The sequence below is a fragment of the Eurypyga helias genome, unplaced genomic scaffold, assembly GCF_000690775.1.
Source record: "Eurypyga helias isolate BGI_N326 unplaced genomic scaffold, ASM69077v1 scaffold16784, whole genome shotgun sequence".
Lineage (NCBI taxonomy): Eukaryota > Metazoa > Chordata > Aves > Eurypygiformes > Eurypygidae > Eurypyga > Eurypyga helias.
In genome coordinates, this window is record NW_010248376.1 from 17,921 (window position 1) to 41,544 (window position 23,624).

Genomic DNA, 23,624 nt, shown 5'->3' on the forward strand with positions numbered 1-23,624 from the left:
AAAAGAAAAACCCAGGAGTGTCTTCTTCCACCTGAGCCAAGCACAGGTTTGGAGCTGAAGTCACAGCCTGATCTGGGTCCCACAGAGGTGCCTGTGTGCATGGAAAGTGGGCATCACTGCCAACCCTGAGGGATTCAGAGAATCCACGTGGCAAAGAACGGGCAAAATCAGCCAGAGCCTGTCATCCTTTATGGCTCTTCTTATGCCAATAAAGTTGAAATTGAAAGGGCAGGGTCTGATGCAAAAGCTGCAGGCAAATCTCAGTGGTATATTATTGCTTTTTACATTAGACTGGTCATGTTCATGCTCAACCATAACTTTCCTAATTGAAACACTATTGGTTCCTTTAAAATATTAGCTAATGATGATGAATCATAGGTAAGGATGATCCTAAATAAAGGAGGCTCAGGACAAGGTTTTGCTGTAATCAAAGAAACCACTGTTATCTAAAAACATAGAACAGTCACATCTAATTTTGCACTTTAGCCCTAAGAAATAGTAATGACACTGCCCTTAGCCCCCTTGCGTGGTGACATCCAACACATGCCCATGAGAAACAATGAATACATACATCAAGTGAAGAGTAAGGGTAATTTCCCTTGGTTGTTTTACAAGGAAGAGATTAAACTGCGACTACCCTCAGACTACCCTCAGAGTTTAAACGATGTGCGTGTAATAAAACTGATGCTGTAGTACGTAATCACAAGTCAAACAGAAAGTTTGACATGCTTAATGCAGCATTCATATGTAAAATGTCTATAGTGGAAACAGCCCAACCCACTAATTTCAGTCTTTGTTCATAAATGAAACCTCAGGCCAGGTGCCTCTGAACACACGCTGAAGTCCCTGTCAAAGGACGGGGACAGAATTTCTCCATGGAAATGATGCAAAATTGGCTCTGCCCAGGCAGAAATGCTCTGGAGCCCAGCAGGAGACACGCATTGTTTGAGCCTGCTGGTAAGCACATAATCGCCATGCGTGACTGCGTGGGGAAATTTTGAAACGTACCTCAGTCATCCTGCCTGGTCCTCAATTACCTAAACAACTCCAAACGGTTCCTGCATGACACCAGAGACATTTACTGCATCATTTGATATTTTCCTAATGTTAGAAATCATAGAACCATAGAATCACAGAAGGGTTTGGGTTGGAAGGGACCTTAAAGATCATCTAGTTCCAACCCCCCTGCCATGGGCAGGGACACCTTCCACTAGACCAGGTTGCTCAAAGCCTCATCCAGCCTGGCCTTGAACACTTCCAGGGATGGAGCATCCACAGCTTCTCTGGGCAATCTGTTCCAGTGCTTCACCACCCTCTCTGGGAAGAATTTTTTCCTGATGTTCAATCTATACCCTGTAGATGTTCACCCACAGTTTTCTAAATGAAAGTAGTTGGACAGAACCAGGCCATGCATTTTAACCCACGTTACTGGGTTAAAACCTCAGGCTGGCCCCACATAGGGATCTTGATAAGGTCTTGGGGAAGCACAGGGTATGACACACACAGAGGCTCCAGCTTTTGCAGTGAAACACCAGGCTGATGTGTGAGAGGGCAAGGACCACAGGGATGGGAGGGATGACACAGCCCTGGGATGGGGGACAGGTGGGGAAGCTGGAGAAGCACTGTGAGGGAGGCAGAGGTGGGGTACTGGAATATCAGGAGTGGTGCAGGACAAAGCAGAGGCCAGAGACGGAGGGAAGGGAGGACAGTGTGCCAGGAGCTGCAGGCCAGAGGGCAGAGCTGCCAGGGAGGAGGGAGCAGCAGGCAGAGCGTGGGCTGGGTGAAGCTGCCAGGCAGGTGGTCAGGTGGGGCTACCTGCCCCCCCAGAGCCAAGTCAGCATCCTGGCACTCAGCAGGCAGGGAGCTAGCAGCCACAGGCATCTGCCTGCACCCATCTGAGGGCAGGGTCAGGGCCTCTACAAACGCATTCACTTGAGGATGAAGTCTATTAGCATTCGCCCAAGCCATTTTAAAACATCCCAGTTACTGAGTCTCGCTGATTAGGCAGTGATGAGTCCGGGCTCTGCACCACAACCGTCACCACAGTATAAGCATCAGAGAGGCAAGTAAGGCTTTCAAGGTTCAGAATAAAAGAATCAATTTACAAGCTTATAAATTATTTGTATCTTTGACTGCAAGCTTTGTTCAAGCCTGAATGACATTAAGCAAGGGCTTGAAAATCGCCATTAATTAAAAAAAAAAAAAAAGGCAATGAGAAACTCCCATATTTAGTATTCAGTAAGCTCTTGGAGTTTAATCTGCACACCCTTACTACAGATCAATGAACACCAAAACCAGATGGGTGGTACCTGCTTTGTAAGTCGTTCAGGTGCAATTTGCCTACATAATGGGTGGCTGATGAGACAGTGATGATCCTAGCGTTGTGACTGTGCGTTCCTGATTGCTTCAGCGTATCCAAGAGGAGGTTAGTCAACAGGAAGTGTCCCAAGTAGTTCAAGCCGAAGTGCTCCTCAAACCCATCCTCCGTCTTCCTTTCAGGGACCAGCATCACCCCAGCTGGAGGAGAAAGTAGAGGTAAAACCTGTTGATTTATTTCAGAGAGGCAGCAAGCTAGAAGGAGCATGGATCTCCGGCTGCAGAGTGTAGACACGGCATTTAGAGCAATGAGTGATTGGTGATGGCATGTGAAGTGTAAAGCTGACACCGATTGATTCGTGACGAGAAAAATGTCAAAAGCCCCACTTCAGCTTCCTTTATCCAGACAACTCAAAGACTGACTTCCTCCCTTCCTCCCTCCCTGCAGGACTGTGAGGATAAACGAGTTCATTTGTGAAAAATGTTTTGAGGACATTAAAAATGGAGTTAACCCAATGCTGTTTTGCCAGGATTCAATGCTGCAGATTCACAATAATTCATCCATCTACAATAGATGGGAGCTGGGCGATCACAACAACATTCCCTCCATCAAAGAGCTCAGAGCAGTGGAGACAAGACCAGGCTAAGCAGCAGACCTGCTCTCCCAGACAGCTTTCTGCTGAGTCCTGGCTGGAGTTTAAAGATTTGTTGAGTCTGTGTCTGAAATCTGCAACTTCCATCTCACTGGTGTGGGTGAGAAAAGATGCAGTAAATTTACCCAATATGTCTTAATTACTGTGCTTACAAGCAGCTGCATATTGAAATGAGTTTCTGAATTCTTATTTTGGCAATATTTTTGCATATATTTCTACAAACCACCATTTTCGATCTCAGTGCCTATAATAAGCATCCACATCCCCAATGCGCAGTGTTGATTTCAGCATCTTGCAGAGAATCCTGAGCTCATGCATAAACTACACCATGTACTGAAGCTGTGCGCGGGATAGCTATCCCAGGCAACTATAACTGTGGACTTGAATGTTATAAATTATTCTTATTTTATTAAAATTTAATTATCCTCAAGTGGATCTGCCCTTTGTAATTTAAATATAGATGGACATGGCTCATGGAGAGTAACGTTGCAGGCCATTTGTCTTCTCTCTAAAACACCTGAATATGAGAGAGCAGAAAGGCCATCTCTGCCCACCGACATGGAAGGATGTCAGCTTCATCCTTATGCTACTTCATATGTCCATTAAAACCCCTTTAACGTCCCATTTCTTGACATCAGACCGATGATGGCATATTAAATTATCGTTTTAAATAAAAATTAAACCACCCAATACTCAACAGTCCTGCGTTGTTACTGTCACTTGGGCTGAACGGGAGACATTTTCATGATCTTGTTAGCCCCACCAACACCCACAGCAATTCACCTACAGGCTGCCTACTGCGTAATGGGCCCGCACGACAAAGAAGTAGCTGGCCCTGTGTGAGAGCACAACCCCGAGTAAAACATGGGCATTTTGTAGGAGTGGAGATTAGCCCTTTCAACGCTAGCCTCTGCTGTTTGTAGGGACCGTGATTTTTTATACAGGCAGGGGAGAAAAAGCATGAGGGAGGTGGGAAAAAAGCAGTAGTGAGAGGTTGTAAACAAAGAATGTAAGCCACACCAGATGATGGAAAAGAAAGTGAAGGTGAGTAAGGGAGAGGAAAGCAACCGGAGATTCAGGGTAAGGGGAAGGAATGAGAGAAGAAAACAGAGCAAACAAAAGGCTTGGGCATAGCAAAGCATACCCACGGATGGAGAACTTAAGACTGAACATGAGCGATGCTGGCTGATGACGTGATGAAAGAAACTCAACACAAATTACATGATGGGGCTCTACAAAAGCTCTGATTGGCATCTCTGTCATTACAGCCACTTTCCCAGATCCCTCAGAATGACGGGAAAACCCAGCTGCCGGGTGTGGTTTCTCCGTGTGTCAAATCTCAACTTCAGTAACGGAAAGGCACAAATTATAGGGTGTCTGCTGGGTGTCCCATTGTATTCTCCTTCCTCAGCAGCACTTACTCTGATGCATGGTGGAATGCTTACGTAGTTGGAAACAGATTTCCATTTCCCCTGTAATCTGCCTACGTGGCACACAAAGACACATGGAACAGTGGCTGGAAGTGAGCACTGGCCTGAAGGTTACGGACAGAAACATGAGACAAGTCCTGCTGCAACTTTTTCTTGTTTTCTGGGAAGAAAGTAAGTGTGGGAAGGGCAACAAACCCCAAGCTCCTGGGCCAAGTCTCAGCCTGCTACAGTACGAGTTTTAGCAGAGACAGGGCTTAGCTCTTGAAGGGCAGATGGGAACAGCACAACGTCTATAAGTATCCGGGCTGGTACAAGGAAATGATTTGCATCTCTCTGAGACCCATCCTGCCCTCCAAAACTCTGACACTTGGAAAAGGCGGGAAGAAGCAGTTTGCCAGAGGTCTATTTGCAGCAACACTGGCAAAATGCACGGCAAAGCTGATGTGAACCCCAAATGCTGCTTCTGCATATGCCAAAGCTGCCGCAGGGCTCACTATAGGCACCTCCATGCACACACACGCTTCTGCTGGCCCAGTCAGACAGAGGGATGGAGGAATTTGTCGGGAGACAAGTGTGGTAAATGGCTGCTACAGCTTTGCATCATGATCAAAAGGCAAACCAGGGGAAGCTGTCACTGCCCGCATCAGCCCCGAGGACACCTGTGCTACAGGAATGGCCTCCTCAACCCCGGGAGAGTCACGGGAATTCAAGAGCACACAGAGGCTCTGCCCTCCACCCCGATTAGTCTCTACCATCTGTGCTGCATGTCCTGGAAACAAAAACCAGATCTGAGCTCAGGTGAGGAGATGGAAAAAATTTTCACTCATGCAACACACAAAACGTTCCCAAAAATTATTTTGCTCATTCTTGAGGAACTTCCTCTGAGCAGAAATTGTGGTCAAGTCCTTGAGCAGGCACAATCCCCTTGGCTTGGATTTGTTGCTGCCACAGTTTCCTTTTTGTCTTTGAGAACTGATCAAATCATATTAATCCAAAAGACCTCTGAAAGACTTTTTTTTTTATTCTTAAAGGTTCTTATCTTTGAGGTGGTTCCTACCAAGGCTATCAAAAAATCCTCCCCTGTAATTTGAGGGAATTTTCTCTTATTTGAGGAGAAGCCATTTTTATTCGCTGGGAGTGAATAAAATTCCTTGTGTAAAGGAATACCCACCAGGCAACTGAACCTGGCTGCTTCTCTGGCAAAAAGGAAAACCTTGTAAGTGTAGCAGCAAGCTGCCTTTTTTAAATTATTAACTACCTAACATTCAGAAGATACTAAAAGCGGCATGCTATTGATTTTCTTTTGTCCAGAAACGTCATCAACTTTATTCAATGGCCCTAAATGGTAGAGTCAAAGAATAAAAGCTGATTCTATTTTTAATTCTTTCAATTAATTCAATAACATTTGAAAAAAAAAAGCCTTTTGTTTGTTCTTTGTGGGTATTTTTTTTACCTCTTCACTGTAAACAAAGAAGGATTTTGCTTATTCTTCTGGTATGTAATCCATACAAACCAATAACTTTCTGATTTTAATTAACAATAGGTGGTCTTCTCAGTTTCTTGGAGTGCATGTGAAATTTGAAGCGGCAGCACACAGACCATTAATGTCAAACACTTCAGTTCTGATACAACTTTCTTGTATGTTTTCCCCTCTGATTTACCTGGAATGTTTCCAGAAGATTTATTTCTAAAATGTCACTGATACATTGGCATTAGAAAATGGCATTAGAAAAAGGAAGCTGGGAAAATGAGCTATTACTTCCAGCACCTGAAGGGGGCTACAAGGAAGCTGGGAGGGACTTTTTACAAGGGTCTGTAGTGACAGGACAAGGGGTAATGGGGTTAAATTGAAAGTGGGGAGGTTTAGATTAGATATCAGGAAGAAGTTCTTCCCAGAGAGGGTGGGGAGGCACTGGAACAGGTTGCCCAGAGAAGCTGTGGATGCCCCATCCCTGGAAGTGTTCAAGGCCAGGCTGGATGAGGCTTTGAGCAACCTGGTCTAGTGGGGGGTGTCCCTGCCCATGGCAGGGGGGTTGGAACTAGATGGTCTTTAAGGTCCCTTCCAACCCAAAACATTCTGTGATTCTATGATACTTCGTATGTGATTAGCTGTTACTAAAATATTCACGCAAAACACTGACAGTATGCATGCAGAAAACGACCTAAATGACACACTGATGTGTCATTTTGCAAGAGTAGAAATAAATTAGAATAAGGAAAATATTTTGCAGCATAACTATGCTGAACAACTGTTCTTCTTATATAGTCATACATTCCACTGTGCTGCAGTTATGCATTTATTGTAATGCATACAAATTATACACTTTTAATTAGCTATAATGGATCAAAAGAAAAAAAATCTATTCGTTTTTACTTTTATGACTAGTCAATAGTCATATTTCCCTCCCAAAGAGTGACTACACCTCAAAAGAAGTATCTTTGTAAACAGTCATTTATCAAGATTTTCTAGCAAAGTTTCTAATGAAATGTAATGGGATACATCAATGAACTAGGCTTTTATGATTTTAAGGGCATAATGGATCTGATACTGCACACAGCATAACCAAAAATTTTATGACAGTTGTAAATAGTACAGGCCAGACATATCGTATTTTTATTGGATTATATAGGAGAATTTGTACCATGCCTGCCTGTACTGCAGATGATGGCAAACATTGTTGTAATTCCTGTACCTCCCACTGCAAAGGCATCCTTCAGCTCCATTACGCAATATATTTAAAAAGCTTTAAAAATACAAGTATTTAACTCATCTAGATTTATTAACAGTGAGCTACCTGGAGGTTTTAAAGGTAGCTCTCTCAAATTCACTACAAAAGAAAGATGTAAAATCTTTCTTTTTGCAAGCAGAACAAAATGTCTTCCTTCCCAGCCAGGCTCACAGGAGAGGGTTTGGAGGCAGTTCCGCCACATGGAAGTCCTTTTATCCTCAGCAACCCAAAGTCTGGGCAGACAAGACAAGAGGTCAGCTGCATACACTTACATTTAACACCACCTCAGCAGGAGGTGATCCTATATTGTCTCATTCACCCAATTCTTGCTACTTACAAGGAAGAGGTACAGACTGTACCAAAAATGTTCCCAAGGGGAAAAACTATAATAGGGACGGTAACTCCAAGTACAGGCACAAAGCCTTTTCCCCACACAGGCTTTGTAGTGGTGTAGCTGATTCATTTAGCAGCATTTGCCATCCCATGAGTGCAGTCACACAAGGCAACCCACCTCAGAGTGTTAAATCCACCCTGCTCTGCACACTCACACACCAAAAGATCTGTGTGTGGATCTACCTGTAACTAAAGAACAGTATAGCCCACTTCTCTCCCGAACAGGGACAGCTATAGTGGAGTGAACATCTCAGTAACCACATAGCAGCATCGCCTGGCTAGGCTGCCTATACTACATTTCTCATTCCACCTCATTCATTTGGGCTACGCTCTCCCAGAATATGCCTGTTCTGTGGATCTCTCCAGGACAGTGAGAAACAAGAAGGTTCAATGCCTCATTAGAAGAATTGCCCCCAAAAGTGCCTACTGGAGACACAACTGTCCTCACGTAACTGCTTTTTACAGGTATGCCTCGTCTGGGCTGCAGAAGTGAATTTACAGCGCGGCTGCGACACACTGCTTGGGAAGCCACGTCCGTAACCCAAAGCCCAGCGCTACTGGTATGCTGCACACCCACTGGTATCCCTGAAAAGCATTCTGAGTCTAGACAGGACCACACAGGGAAGCCAGATTAACAGTGCATGCAAGCTGAAAAGGTAAAATCCAAAGAGTTAAGAAGAAAAACAGAAAAATACAAATGAAGCTTGATGCAGCTAAAGCTCTTCGATGCTACGACCCTATTTCCTGTCTCCTCAGAGAGAGTTCAGACTCATGTACTTCCTAGTATCTTCTGGAGCTCTGTATATGCAGTTTTCTAAAGCTAACTGGGCAGAAACTGAAGCAAGGCAAGGAATTTTACCCCACAGCATAACGATGACAGCTGGATGACACCTAGAGTCCACACCAATGCATTTGACCCTTGAGGAGATGCAAAGCCAACCGCTGTCAGCCTGTCTGGCATCAGCGGAGGGACAGTGTCCTGTGAATGGACCATCCCTGGAGGGGTTTGGTCACCATGAATACAGGTCTGATGAAGAGCAGGGCAGCACCAGAAGCCAGATTCGGGCTGTGGTGCAGAGCCATCCCCAGAGGTTTCCGTGTCCCGTGCCTCCTCCTCAGAACAGCTTCTCCATAGGAGCCTGCCTGACCCTCTGCTCCAGCACTGAGCAAGTTCCCACTAGCTCCTGCCTCCCTCTCCCTTGCAAGGGGCTGCGTTCTGCCTGTTGCCATTCCCACACATTAGCTATCTCACAGCTCCCTCAACTCCCCACACTGGCCAAAACGCAGGGACCTGTCGAAGCCAAGGATGGTGTGCTGCTCCCCAGCCAAAGCCCTGGGCTGTGCCCTCCTCCCTTCCCTATCCCCAAAATCCAGTGGCCCGATGATGATCTTATCAAGGAACAGTGTGTGTGAGGGAAGGAGGGGAGAGGCTCAGCCCCAGACATGCATATCAGCTTCATCTGCCTCTCTGCTTCCCTGCAAACGCTAAGTTTGTTCTCCCTAATTTCCTTACCCAGCCGCTCCAGCTCCTTTGTGTCTGAATCTCATGAGACCTCAGCCTGGATCCTGCAGGCATCTGCCAGTCACATGCCTCGCTCGCCTTTCCCTCAATCCTGAGCCTGGCTTCCTTACGGGGCCAGATCCAGGGCTCTGAGGCTCCAACCAGCTTCCCCATTCCCTCTTCAATGTCAACCAGCTGTGACACAGAGGTAGGTGAGAATTAATTCGTACAGGTTACATCGAAGTCGGTGGCCAGACAGAAGAGAGAGGTTCCAATCACATCCCCATGGGGGAAGGTAACTCATCTCCATTGTATGTCAGTAAATTTGCCAAAAATACACCAGTCAAGAACTCCCTCACTGCAAGAAAAAGTTCATTCAGTCTGTGCAGAAAAGAGAGTCTAGTCCTCGGCACAGGGACACAGTCCTCGTGATTTATCTGGTGCCTAAGCACCTGCAAACTCTGACTGAGACCTCTCCTTGTAATCCAAACATACCTAACACCTCTTTATCCTCACTACCCTCCCGCTCCCTACCCCATACTTGCTCTCCTAGGAATTTCCTGATACTGAACAGGAATATAAGCTACATTCATAGTTTTTTTAAAAAGTCTTTCAATCAGCAAACTCAAACATACTTCCATCAAGTGTTCTCCCATCCTAATGGTTCCTGTCTGACAGTCCTGTTTCCCCACATCAGCTCTTCACTCCACCTTCTGCTGTCTCTCCCTGATAACCTCCCAGCCTCAACTGCCCCTCTTTTATTTCAGTTCTCCATACCAAGGCTTCTTGTATAAATCTGCCTCTCTTGGAAGTTACGGTCTTGTCCCATCTGCATTCAAACCAGGCTTCTTCCTCTTCCACACTATTCTCACTATGCCTAGAAACACAAGAGCCATCTCTTCTGGAGAGATGTGGTCACTAGCCAATGGAGGTCACCAGCTACGTTGGCTCACCAGCCATGTCTAGCGAGACCTTTAGGTCCTGAGAGTGCTGAAATCACGTCCCAGCTCCACAGTCGTGCTCCAACTGTGTATCAAGGTAAAACCCAGACACCCTTCACCTCCCACCCACCTCTCCCAACCAAGTAGTCTGCTTTTCATGGGACAGAAAGTTGTCCTGGAGACCACAGAGACCCAGGCTCCCAGTCTGGATAGTGGAGAGACCAGGATGAGCCTGAAGTGAGCCACGGTATCCACCTTCACTCCAGCTCAGAGGTAGCCACAGAGTGCAGGGGGGACACTGGTGCCCAGCCTCAGTGCCGGTGCCTTTGCCTGCAGGCAGTGCTTCCCACCCTGGCTCAGGGTTATGACGCCAGCAGAAAGACCTGCTCAGTCTCAACTCAGGACATGCTTCGTACAGGAAAAATATTTAGTGAATAAAACATAAAAGATGCTTTTCAAACTGCAGTGCTTAATAGACTTCTGTCTCAACCCATCGTGGGAATATGCCATGGGTGGCAAGAGGTGCATCTGCCTCTGACAAAAGGCAGCATTTTGCCTGCATTCAAGTCTCCATTCCAAACCGCGATAACACCAAAGCTTTTCTCAAGAAACTTGCCATCATTTTTGACATTAAGAAAAACCCAAAACAAAAAAAAGATGTTTTTCTTATCTTTCTTGGAAACAGATGAACTCTTTTCTTTGGCATTACAAAAAATTAAATAAAAATACATTAGCCTCAGGCAAACCCTTGGCATGGAAACTCTTAGCCCAAACATTAAAAGTTTGGCTAACTAGTGAAGAACTGAAAAATTGAGTAATGTCTACTGCTAGTGCTCCCAGACCCACCTATAATGCTTACAAGGGAGAAGGGGACTGCACTAGCTGTGCCAAAGAAGATAATGCAACACATCTTTTCATTGGAAACAAGCTTAGTTTATGGGTAGGCTAAAGAGAAAAGAAAGAAATAAAATGCAGACAACCCACATTCAAGGACTACGAGAACAACAACCAAATTTTGGTAGGCTGAGCACAAAACGGAACAGGCTGCAACACCTCCTTAAGAACAGATTCACTTTCTGATTCTGATTCACATGCTGTTACACAGGGAACACACAAAGCACAGGCTAGTTCCCTGGAAAAGGAGTCAGTTAAAGAAAGAAAATAAGATCCACAACTGATGTTTTGTTTTCACACTAAGATACATCAGAGCATTCATAATTGGGTCTGGCTGGAAAAAAAAATAAACCAACGTTGTTTCCTAAAAATATGCTCACTGTTTGGTTGGCACAATGGTGCGTTATCCCACTCGTATTCAGAAAATAGGAAAGTCAGTCACAGCTTTCTAATTCAATAGGAAGTTCTCTCAGAGGTAAAATATCCTGTTTTGCAATTTGTATAAAAAATATTTCTACCTAAAAGCTATGAAAGGATTAGGTAAGAATAAAACATGGCTCACTCCTGCCTCTCAGAAAAGCCAGTGGCAAATGTTCCACACATTTAAGTAAAACCGGTTGGGTTTCCTAATCCATCAATAGCTGAATTTTGTATCTGTCTTTCACTGATAAAACATCCACATTCAGGACTTAAAAGCAAATGGGTCAAGAACCTGCAGCATGTGGAGCCTGCGATATTTCCCTTTTCACAATGTTTTTGATATCACAGACACAGAAACAGCTTTGGAAATAATTAGAAGCACAAAGATAGTATCAAACAAAAGTCAGGATTTTCATGAATGAAATCCTTACAATTTGAAAGTCAGAAGTAGCCTAAAGTTACTCTTCTAACTTATTACTTCTTCTAATAAAAAATAAACCTCTTATATAAAATCTGATACCTTTATAGAGGATACATATCATTCTGGCAGACAACAATGCTATTCAAGTATAATAAAAGCTCCAGCAGATGACTGCTGCTAAAAATCTGGGCGCTAGGGAAATGCTGGTGTTGCACAGCCCTTGGTTGCTCTGAACAACCCAGACTGGATACCATCAGCAATACCATGATACTCTGACACAAGTTACTTCCAGTATCCCCGGTACCCAATACCTGTGAGGAGCGGTGTGTGGTCAACCAGCCTCCCCATCCTTTCCAGTTACTTCTCTTACAAAAAATGATGTCTTCTGAAAACTCTGAGTAAATGGCATCTGTCATGCACTGAGCTGCTTAAAAACATATGGCCCTGAGCATATCTTCTCATTCAGAACACATTAATGCTGCATGTTAGTGTCCTTAAGACTCTTATAGTTTTGCCCATCATCCATGGATTATCCATTTTACGCCGGTCCCACCACCACCTCAAATTACCTTTTCCAGCTCTAAACACCTCCCAAAGGCCTTAGTGTACCATGTGGTCTGGTATCACCCATTACATACAGGTAAAGGGACACTTGCCCTTCTGCTTATCCTCCTCTTTCTTTCTTCCTGTCCCTCTATACCTTTTCCATTTCATCTTTGCTTACATCTTGCTCTAACTGGCCTTCAAGGAAGGGTAAAGATGAAACACGATGCTGTAATCAAGACACAGGAACAAGATTCATGAGATATCAGATCCTGAATTCACCACAGCCTTCCTGTGTGGCCCGAGGAGAAGCATTATTTTTGATGAAATCCAAGTTCCACTGGAGTCAACAGCAACTCTCCTCACTAACCTGCCATCAAGGCCTTCTCCAGTGAATTTCCACATCTCTGGGATTTCTCTCCTTTTCACCTTCTAAGTCTGTGTAGCCAGCAGCAGCTACAGAGAGGGGACCTGGCTCTCACCTAATCCAGTGGGACAAGATCTTTTCGTAGATCCCACTATGATAATGCAAGTAACTATTGTTAAACCTAATCAATAATAGCTGTGCATAGGTAGGTACCTATAAAAATGTTTGTACTTTATATGTCCACTTGTTCCCACTCCTCAAATCTCACAATCCTTCCAAAGACCTGATACTGCAAATACTCAAACACAGGAATAATTTAATATGTGATAGACTATGACAGCATCCATGGGACTACTCAAATGGCTCCCTGCAAAGCATTATGGCTGGACTGCGCATGGCTGAACTGTGGGGAAGTAACACAAAGAAATATTGATAGTTCACATACTTACCTACTGATACAGCTTTTATTGTGCCCTAGGAACTAGAGAAGGAAGCTTATAGAGACTTATTCATTCTATTAAGAGAATGAGATTTCTCAGATGATCCATGAAGTACGAAATATGAACCTCTGAATTAGCAAGAAGTTCAGAAATATTGATTTTAAATTGGCTTAGATAGGCCTCAACCTGGAATATATTAACTGTAATCTGTCTACAGTAGTCTAATAATACCCTGAAATCTCCAAGTTCTTTTTAGTGTTTGTGTGCCTGCCAAGGAATACCCTAATGCCAAGGAATGTCCTTGTAGTTTTCTCCCCCTCCTTTCCTAACCTGCAGCCAAAATCACAAACCATTCAATAAAGTGCAACTGAGAAGGTGGTTGGTATTTCACTGTTAATGAATTAGATCATGCATGTTTGGATTCCCTAGGTACTCTGTTATTACTAAAGATGTTGTGATTTTGGTGTTAGCTCTCCTGTGTTTAAGATTATTAAGTACTGTAAACAGTGTGTAAGTAAAAACATTAACTATAAGGTACTGAGCAACATTTCTAGCACACGGTGAAAAAGATTGACTTGAAGTTAGAAAGAACCTGTCTGGAATGAAACAGTGACTACCGCTCATGGAATTTTATGAAGTGTTTTAACCATGGAAGATTGCAGACGTTTTAGTGCAGCTTAACAGCAATACCACTTTGAATGCTTTTCAGTTGTACAAAGGCACAGTTGTTGTCAAAAACAAAACCAAAAAAATTGTCACCCAATTGATAATTAGTGGACTAGAAGACATTCTTCTGACCTTCTGTCAAGATTGCTTTCCAAACTGCTTGTACTGCATCCATCTTTCTGTGGCTCACAGTTCAGCTATTTAGCTTAGGGTTTTTTTTCCCACAGAAAACGAATTTTTCTGTGTCATAGCATTTTTCTCTTTTTACCACTAGCACATCACATTTTTTTTAAACATGTTTATGTAATATCCTATTTGCATCTTTAATACATTTTGTTTATTTTAAAAACCAAGAGCTGAGCATGCACATTACTGATGCAGAAAGCATAGTAATGGAACAACCGGCCTTTATTTGTCAGCTGAAATAATGCGTGCATTCAACCAAATTTTTCCTTTTAAATTAGAAATTAGAAAGTTAAATGTGTATGCAAAAATCAGCTATAACAAAAAGAGAGAGGGTGACTCTAGTGCACTAATCTCCATTTTGAAACACCCTAAATGTTCATGTAAGACTTCTTGAAGTGCCTGAATTAGTTGGATACCTAAACCTTACAAAAATTTTTGTGGGACCTGGGTGTTTAGCTCTATGAAAATAGTTTAAAACTCCAGATTTTGGGATTCATTTAATTTCCAACTAGATCCTTGAGCTGGGCAAGTGATGGAGAGCAAGTAATGAAGACACATTTTAAAAAAGAACACCAGTGACCTGGAAAACTTCTGAATTGCATAATAATCTTAGGTCAGGCATGTAGTATTGATTATTTACCTAGAACAGTAATTCATGAAATATCATTTGTCTTTAATAATATTTCAATGTTCATTTCACAGTTTGCATTATTGAATAATGTTAGAACTTTCCCCAGTTCATCCTGAAATGTTTGTCTTTTTGACAGGTTCACACAAGGCCACAACAAATAGCCTATAGCTGCACATACATACAGGATACATATTCATAGAGATAAGATGTGGAAAGTTCACTAACATATAGACATGATTATATAAATTAATTTAAAGATGTTGATTTAATGCAGTTAACAATACTAATGTAGTGTGCAAAAACATGCAATGTAAGAGTTCTTGGTATTTTTACATTAAATGTAAGAAAAGGATACAGTCCTTGATAATAAAATACTTGGTCCTATGAAGATAGAGAGGAAAATTCTTTTTAGGTTGCCAATGGTCTGACCCACACAAAGTCTGTTTTTCAAAACCTAGTGGAGGCTTCCCATTATCCCCAACAGGCGTTGGGTCTGACTCTTAAAAGCATATGACTGCCTACAAATGCACTGTGCAGGTGCCTGGCCAACACACTCTTCCCCCTGTGCTAAAAAATTAAAATACCTCTTCATATCAAGAATGTTAGAGCTTCAAGATGTATAAGAAATAAGAAAGTAGTAGGGAATACTAAGAAACCTACTATTCCAGGTGCATACACCAAGACATAAGAAAATCAGCCATGTCATTATGAGACACCCTGCAAGCCACTAATGGTCACACAAAATGCCTTCCTATTGACAACAGGGTTTTCTGACAGAAAGTGTACATGCTCACTGACCACATGCCCAACAACTCAATCCTACCAGACATTTAAATACTGCAAGCCCTGTCCTCTTCCAGAGACCCAAGCTTGCGTCCAGGGCATCATGTGGTAATGGGAGTTGTGCTGGTTTTAGTCAGGACAGAGTTATTTTTCTTCACAGTGGCTGGTATGAGGCTGTGTTTTGGATTTGCCCTGAGAATAGTACTGATAAGATGTGTCTTGGTTGTTGCTAGGGAGTACTTGCACCAAATTCAAGGTCTTTCTCAGCTTCTGACACTGCAGCTCAGTTCCCAACTTTCATTATAAGCAGTACGTGGGGGGGGACACAGTTCAGACAGCTGACCCAAACTGAAGGGGTATTTCATTCCACAGCACATCATGCTCAGTACGTAAGTGGGGAGTGGGCCAGGGGGGCTATAGCTCCTTTGTTTGCTCACTTGTTAGCTTTTTAGCTTTTTCGTTTGTTAGTTGCTAGCTTGATCATTGTTAGTGAGTTGGTGGGTCAGTTGGCTTTCCCATCGTGCTGTCACTCATGGGGCTCACTCTGACTCTGCTGCGATCGCTCTCAGGCTCTGGCTCTTGTTACTCGGGACCTGGCTGTGTGTCGGTCCGCAGGTGGTGAGAATTGTATCATATGTTTTATTTTCTACTATTTTAATTATTTAGTAGTATTGTTAATATTATTAGCAACACTATATTTATTTATATTCAATTATTAAATTGTTCTTATCTCGATTCACAAGTTTCCTTGTCTTTTCCTCCAATTCTCTTCCTCCACCGGAGGAGGGGGGCAAGGTGAGCGAGCCGCTGCATGGTACTTTATTGCCAGCCACGGTCAAAATACGACAGGAGTGGAGCTGGCAACTGCAATGAGGCTTTTGAGTGAGTAGTGCCTCCAGCCCTGCAGTCCACAGTGGACTTAAATCTTCTTCCTTAGTGCATTGAACTACAGTGGTCAAAGGTTTTTGCATCAGGCCATTTCTCCTCCATAAGCTATGTTAATTTCCTTCTCGTGAACCAAGAAATCACTTGGGCTTTCACTATGAAACAAGTAACAAAACTGAAATGCTGCAGATTATTTACAAGGACAAACAAAAAGGACCAGGAAAAAGAAAAAAAAAGGAAAGAGCTTTCAGAAGTGGAGGCTGGTGACTTGCCAAGTAATGGTTGGAGACTAACCTAATTACATGGGAATCTTTACAGCAGCTTTGGATGTGATCACTTCTGTGATTCTGTTAAAGATTGAGTAAAAAGCAAAGTTGGATCATGAATTTTATTGTCGTTTCTAACAGGATTTTCTTAAACAACGGATTTCTCTTGCCAACTGTATTTGGTAACAAAGCATAAATGAAATCAAATGCCGTTTTTGCAGGTCATGAAAATACAGACTAATTTAGACAAATATTACTTTCAAGCTTCTTTCTTAAAAGAAGCTTTGGGTGTATACTTTTTTGTCTCATATGCTGTTAAGCACATTAGGAGATCTATTTTCATATAACTTTGTTTCTTGATTAAGAAGACATATTTAATTGCAATTTTCATCCATCCTGCTTCAGTAGCATCTGGGGCAGAACAAAATCCTTTATCCAAGAGGGCTTCCCAGCTGTGCTCTTGCTTCAGTCCCATAATTTCTCCCCTAAGCTGCCCCCAGGTCCCTAGTGCTTGTGCAGACAACTGGTGAAAGACAGGGCATGCCTGATGGGTACATAGATCTCAAAACCCTTTTTCCCCAAAATGCTGTTTTTTTCAAATAGTGTTGTTCCTATCTGTGTTACAGTTTGTACTGTGCATCTTTAAAAGTAGGCATGTCAAACTGGAAAGATTCTGTAACCAGGATTAAATATCCACTACCCTTAATTATTGCACAATTAAAATAATAATGGTGGGCTTTTTTGACTAATCAAATAAAAATGAACATTTAATTGAACGCTTCATGAATGTTTCATATCAATCAGGAAATAAAATACTCTTGAATTTTTATTGCAATATTTGCTTGTGTTACCGAGGGCTCTTCAAGGCATCAATAAATATAACAAAACCATTTATTTACAGCACGTTCACCCGCACTAGAACTGAAGGGTGCACAGGAAAATGGAAAACGTTCTTTGGGATGTCTTAAAAAAAAAACATGCAAATAATGGGGAAAACAAGAACAGCAGCATATAACAGCAGAGAACTTCTAAAAGAAGCCTAAATTGTTGCTGGAGGGTTTTTCCCCCTAGTTAAATAGACAGGTGAAAAATCCCCTTTAGGAAAGTCCATGCAGGGCATGCAGGGTTTTAGAGGAAAATTATTGTATGGGCTGGTTTCCAAAAATACTGCAGCTACCAAACATAATTGGATGGCAAGTAAGTAAATAACTAAAGTTAAAATCCCTAAGAGTAATGAGATTCATTTGATAATTATAGGAATGCATGATAAATGTTGTCCTTTTAATTTGTCCTCTGACCACTGAGGGTGCAGCTTTACGGACAATTTTCCAGCAGCACCTTGATCTAAGCAGTGACTGCTCTGAGATAGCTGGATAATTTGCTAGATTATATTTCAGATGGATTAGCCCCCCCAATTCAGCTCACCACACAGCTACAGCAAACACCTGTGTTCATACAGGGAAAATATAAGGGGAGAGAAAGTAATCCTTTTGGTGGGGGAAAGTTGAGATTCTTGTGCAGTTGCATGGTGTTTAGTGCTGGAGAGCTGTAAGAATGGCAAAAGAACAAGACTTGTGATAACATCACAAGCAGAGGTGGGACCAGTGGTTAGTCTGCTCAGCTGTCAATCTCTCAAAAAAATGCAATTTTACTCCTAGAAGGACATCCCTGTTAACGCCGAATTGTAAACTGCTATATGGTTCAGATAATCAAACTGAAATGTAAAGGGATAGATGAGAGCCCTGTTTGTCACATCTTCCCCTGCAGATATGAGAAGAAAAGAACAGAACTCACCATTATTCACCAGGACATGGAGTGGACAATTCTTTGCTCTAAACCGCTGCACAAATTGCCGTATAGACTTCATGGAAGCCAAATCACAGTATAGAAACTCCACTGGGAGAGAGGAGATGAACAAAAACAGTTAAGTCGGTTACAATGATATAAAAACACACTTATGTACATCAGCAAGTACTCCTTTGATAATGCCACAAAGAAAGTAAAGATTTTAAAAATAAAGCAGGCTTTTGAAAATTATGGGTGAAGCTGGTCTCAGAAGGCTACTTCTTTCTCTTTCCTCCATTTCTATTTTTAAGCTATTGAGTCTTCACAGAACAAATATGAGGAATTTGCTGCCGTGTTACAAAACTGAGGCAAAGACGTGGAGTACCTCAGCCTTCTCCTTGTCTGTTGTTACTAGTCTGACAGTCTTGTTCATCGGGGAGCGGGGGGGTAGGGTGGCAGGGGGATATGTGTCTGTGTACTCTTTCTTTGACCTTTCTTTTCTGGCTGATATACCTGTAGAAGCCCTTCTTATTATTCTTTGCAGCCCTTGTCAAGTTCAGCTCCAGCTGCGCCTTGGCCTTCCTGACCCCCATCCCTACACAACTGGGCAGCGTCCCTGTACCCTTCATAGGGTACCTGTCCCTGCTACCACTGTCTGTGCATTTCCTTTTGGCCCTTTAGTTTGACTAGAAAGTCTTGACTCGGCCATGCCAGTCTGTTGCCTTCCTTCCCTAATGTCTTACACCTGGTTTGCTACACGCCATGGTGGCACTTCAAGTGAGCTAGGTGTTGCCACCTCTGTCCCAGCCAGACCCAGTGCACTAGAGCACTGAGGTGGATTTGCCTGAACCTCTTCCGTACAGTGAATTCCCAAAGGAAGACCAAATGTGTATTTACTTTAGGTAGTCACAACACTACTGAGCCATCCCCAGTGACTGTGTCCAGCGGAAGGAAAGGTGAAGGCTGTCCAAAGCATGCTCCCCTTGCACACCATGTCCTTGCAGGACGAATCCTTTCTGCCTGGTTTGATTTCAACAGCCTCCCAGACTTCCTGATCTGTGTCAACCTTCGCACAGATGTCCAGTCCCGGGATAATTTTGGCCACACAGCTGAGGAGTGGGGCTCCAGGTCCTCATTGCATTTTCCCTGCTCTCCTCCATCCTCCCACCTCGTGGCCTGAGGTGGACCTCATAACCTGCTCCCTTGTGCTTCACAGCAAGGAACTGCCACCTCCTTCCTTGCACATGGCTTCTCCCACCTCTTCTTTTGAAAGAAACAGCCTTCAAAAGAAGGGGAAATTGAAGATACACAGTTCTTCACACACACTAAGAAAGCCTTTCTGACAGGTACATTAAACTATTGGGCAAACAGGCTGCAATGCAGGCTGCAATAAGGGGTCTTTCTTGCTACTCTTTTCGTTGATCCATCGGTGATTTTCCCCAAACTGCTTCGTCCTGTCACAACCCAGGCTGCGAGCTATAAGGCCTCTTTATAGTATGTCTATACAGTAAGAGTTTAGGAAGGCCTGCAGGCACAACATCCACCTAAATAAGAGAAGACAATCATGGCTCGTGTTAAAATCCTTTACAGGAGAACAGTTTCTTCAGTTCCTTTCAGTTTTACAGTATGGGGCCTTATTAATCCTTATATATTTTGAACCTAGACAGTATTAGTCCTCTGAAATTGTCTTAGTGGATTTATATAAATTACTCAGTGACCTTTTCCTTTCTTTTCTTCTTTTTTTTTTTTTTAAGAATGCTTAGATCTTAGTTTTAAGATAGTATAAACACAATTTTTGAAATGGTTGTATCATTGCAACAACACTGACCCATGAAAAACACTAGACAATTTCTTGAGCTCCCTATACACCTCTCGGAGGTATGCAATTTTGTTTAATTTCAGTGATGTTCTGCACCTGGTGGTGGTACAGAAATGCAGAAGTCATTAACTCCTGTCAAAGAAGAGAGTTGTTCAGGTCATTTCTCTTGCGGCATGGCAGTTATATAAACCCACACGAACAGCACTGTAATTGTTCAGGTACACAAAATATGGTCATACTAACTTATTAGTAACTAGTGTAACAACGAATGCAGTAAGGGCATAAGTGAAGCTTTATGCTGACTTGGCTGTTACTCTACTTCTCCAGGCAATCCATCAAGGAAAGAGATTAGGAAAAGCATGCTCAGCTTCTTAGGAGGCTGCCACTCACACTGCCAATGGAGGAGTCCCTTCTAATACAAAATATTCTTCTTGGTAAAGAAGACATTGACCAGCTGTAGTGTTTTGTAGCACAGTGCAAGGTCCAACAACTTCTTCACCACCCGTATGGACGGCGGCAACATTATTGACTCTCCTGGATTTTGATAATGCCACTATATGTACAAGAAAAGCAGGCTCCTGAGAACATTCACAAATTTAAATTTAATCTCTCCCCTCATCTGACCTTGAAGTTGTCCTTTTCTGCATTGCCAACAACAATGGTGGTTAGATAACCAGTGTGGCAAGGCGAGTGCTCTTCAGTCTGACTGGTACAATCTCATTCTTCCTGGGAATTAACTTTTTGCTATGTCTGTCTGATCTCCTCTCCCTTAATTCTTTAGTTTTGCAGAGCAACCGCTGTCCTTCATTATGACTGTACAGAGCCCAGAGTAATGGCATACTAGGGCAAAGCTATCATTACTAAGCTTATTTACTTGCTTACTTGGGAAGCATTTCATCATTATGGATTTGTTAACCACTTGCCATCAGAAGATCAGAACATGCTTTGGAAAGGAAAACAAACAAACAAATCAACTCCCTAACTTTTCTTTTTGCTCATAGGGCAGAAACATTAATGGCCAAAGTCCTTGTTCGTGCTTATTTGTGCATGGCGGCTCTTTGCCAGGGAGGCGGTCTCACTAGTGCGAGCGCCATGCCGACCGAAGTGCCGTCCCACTCAAGAAAGAGTGCCAAAACACAGCTACAAGTCACATGTTTACTCAGCAGCAGGGCCGTGAACAGAAACCCAATTTCTTCTTTGTACCATGGTCCGAGTATATGTGTTTTTAGCAGTGTGTGAAGAATTACACATTTACAAGTTAACAACAATGACTAGTTTATAGAGTATTTCAAATATGCACAAATACACTAAGCAAGCAATTTAAAAAAAAGCCTTAATTAATAAAGACCAGTGTTTAATAATGTGAGCAAATGATCAAACCTGAACTATCAATGTGAATTGAATAACTTTTCAGAAACAAAGATGGCAAAAGGTGTTCTGTGTAGGATAAATATAAGGAAAGAGAAAAAAGATGTGCAATTACAACAAGCAAGCTGACATGTATGCCAAAATTAATATTTAGATACATTTCTTCTCATCTTTTCAGTTCTTCTACCACTGGACTTCAAATTATTTAAGTACCTATTAACTGACAACAGCAGCCGTTCTGCTATTGAGTTTAATAATATAATAGGTTTTCAATACTAACTGGTTCTTTTTATTTCCAGTATGCCATTATAAACAAAAATGAGGAATAGAATCTACATAATGAATATCTGCAGCTAATGCTACTAAAATACTCTAATTTCTAATTCTGCCCCATTTTATCTTTCCTTCTACTATTCTTCCCTGTGCTTTCAGGTACCTCTAGAATGACAGACATGCCCATATTTCTTTCTCTTAGTGGATATGTCTCTTGTTCTTATCTAAGTAATCTTTCCAATGAAAGCAAGTGAGTACATAATTGCCAGACACTGGCTAAAATATTCACTGTTAAAAATATTTTACTATTATTTTATTGTAATTTCATGACTCAGTTGTCAGAAAGTTATTAGCTAATAACTTGTAAAAGGAGCATAATTTCCCAAAAGACAGCTAGAGTTACTTACCATTATCCACATATGAATAGATATGTATATGATGGGGGTACAATTGCTGCTTTGCCTAATTGCTTTCTTTCAAACATGTATCTGCCTGGTGCAGCATCTTTTCAGGAACAGAAAAGTTGGTACTACGTTTTTCTAGCTGCTTCTCATTAGGGCCACAAGAATCCCACAAAACTATTCTGGCTGTGAGCACGTGACACCTCTGAGCACCTGCACAGCTCAATGCCTGTTCCTGAACTGTGCACCCTCTGCTCACTTTGCCATGCCAACTGGAGTCAGAGGTCCTGAAGGACAGGCACATGGTGGCTCTCAGGAAGCCTTCTGACACCATGGGCCTCATGGCAGCGAAGAGGAGACTCAGCATTAGCAGGGCCTGACACAGCCCCTAAGTGCTCATGCTCCCCTGAGTTTCCCTCTTGGGGTCAACTTCCCATTTATGTCCATCTACTTCTTCACACTATTAGCACACCTTTTTTTGAACATCTAAAGTTCACTTCCTTTGTCTTCCATGCCAGCCCAGTTGATGCTGGTGGCATATTTTTTCTGTGTCTGTATCACGGAGACATAAAAAGCATGAAACAGGAATATTGGTCAGCTGTGGAAGGAAAATAGAGAAGCAAAAAGAATGGACAGATACTGCATGAATGATCAGGGACTGTAACTTCTGAGATATTCACTGAACAGATGAAGACAGGAAAATGCAATGTTGAGGCTCCTGCAAAGACGATCACTTAGGTTTGATTTAGATGAGATTGAGCTGAGATGGAGGCCACCTACCAATTACTATTTTTCCTGCATTCAACTCTAACTCATCATCCTGTAATTGTTATGGGCAGCTACAGCTCCATTTCAGCAGAAATCGTAAGTCAGAGTCAACTTTCTTTAATTACATATGCCAAAGAAGTTTTCCATCATGCTTTCACATTCTTTACGTTAAAAACACAAGCATTGCCCATTCTAGGGAAAGCTGCAACTCTGCCCAGCACAGCAGGGAGCTGCGGACTTCTAGTTCATGGTGGAAAGAGGCCTACAAAGAGGATTTCTTTGCCTATTCCCTCTTGCCACCTATCTATCCAGCGTCTGAAGATACCAGCAGGAAGAGTTCCTATTCATGCTCAAAAACATGTTGCAAAAGCTCGACACAGGTACATTGTTCTATGGCTGCTGTATATCTACAGAGGGCACTAAGGAATTTGGCCTGCTGTCTGCTGTCCTGACTCACAGAGTTACCCTTTGGCATCTGCACAGCAGCAAGGGGAAATGTTGTCCTGCTCATGAAAGAACTGAGTATGCTCCTGAGCACCTGGACAGGGCAATGGAGATGCTTTTTGTCAGAAAGCGCTCTTAATGAGGCAAATATCTACCGTCTGACAGAGGCTGCATTGCAGAGCTAGAGAAGCTCTGTCAGCAAGGTAGCAGGTGGAAACAAAGTGGAGCAAACCCCAGGAGAGGAAAAGCATGAACTGGAAGGAGGAGAAGACATAAAGCAGTATTGCCTGGAGCCTCTTTC

At 42.7% G+C, this 23,624-nt stretch overlaps 1 protein-coding gene across 1 annotated transcript in view; it reads right to left on the reverse strand.

Annotated features, from left to right (window-relative positions):
* DHRSX (dehydrogenase/reductase (SDR family) X-linked) overlaps positions 1-23,624 on the reverse strand; it is a gene marked incomplete at its 3' end in the record, with an annotated part of 87,750 nt that overhangs the window by 14,890 nt on the left and 49,236 nt on the right. Inside the window, exons 2-3 of the mRNA XM_010151031.1 lie at positions 18,260-18,361; positions 2,310-2,517 (exon numbers count right to left, since the gene is read on the reverse strand). Coding sequence (XP_010149333.1) covers positions 2,310-2,517; positions 18,260-18,332 — 281 coding nt within the window. The remainder of the gene's footprint in view (positions 1-2,309; positions 2,518-18,259; positions 18,362-23,624) is intronic.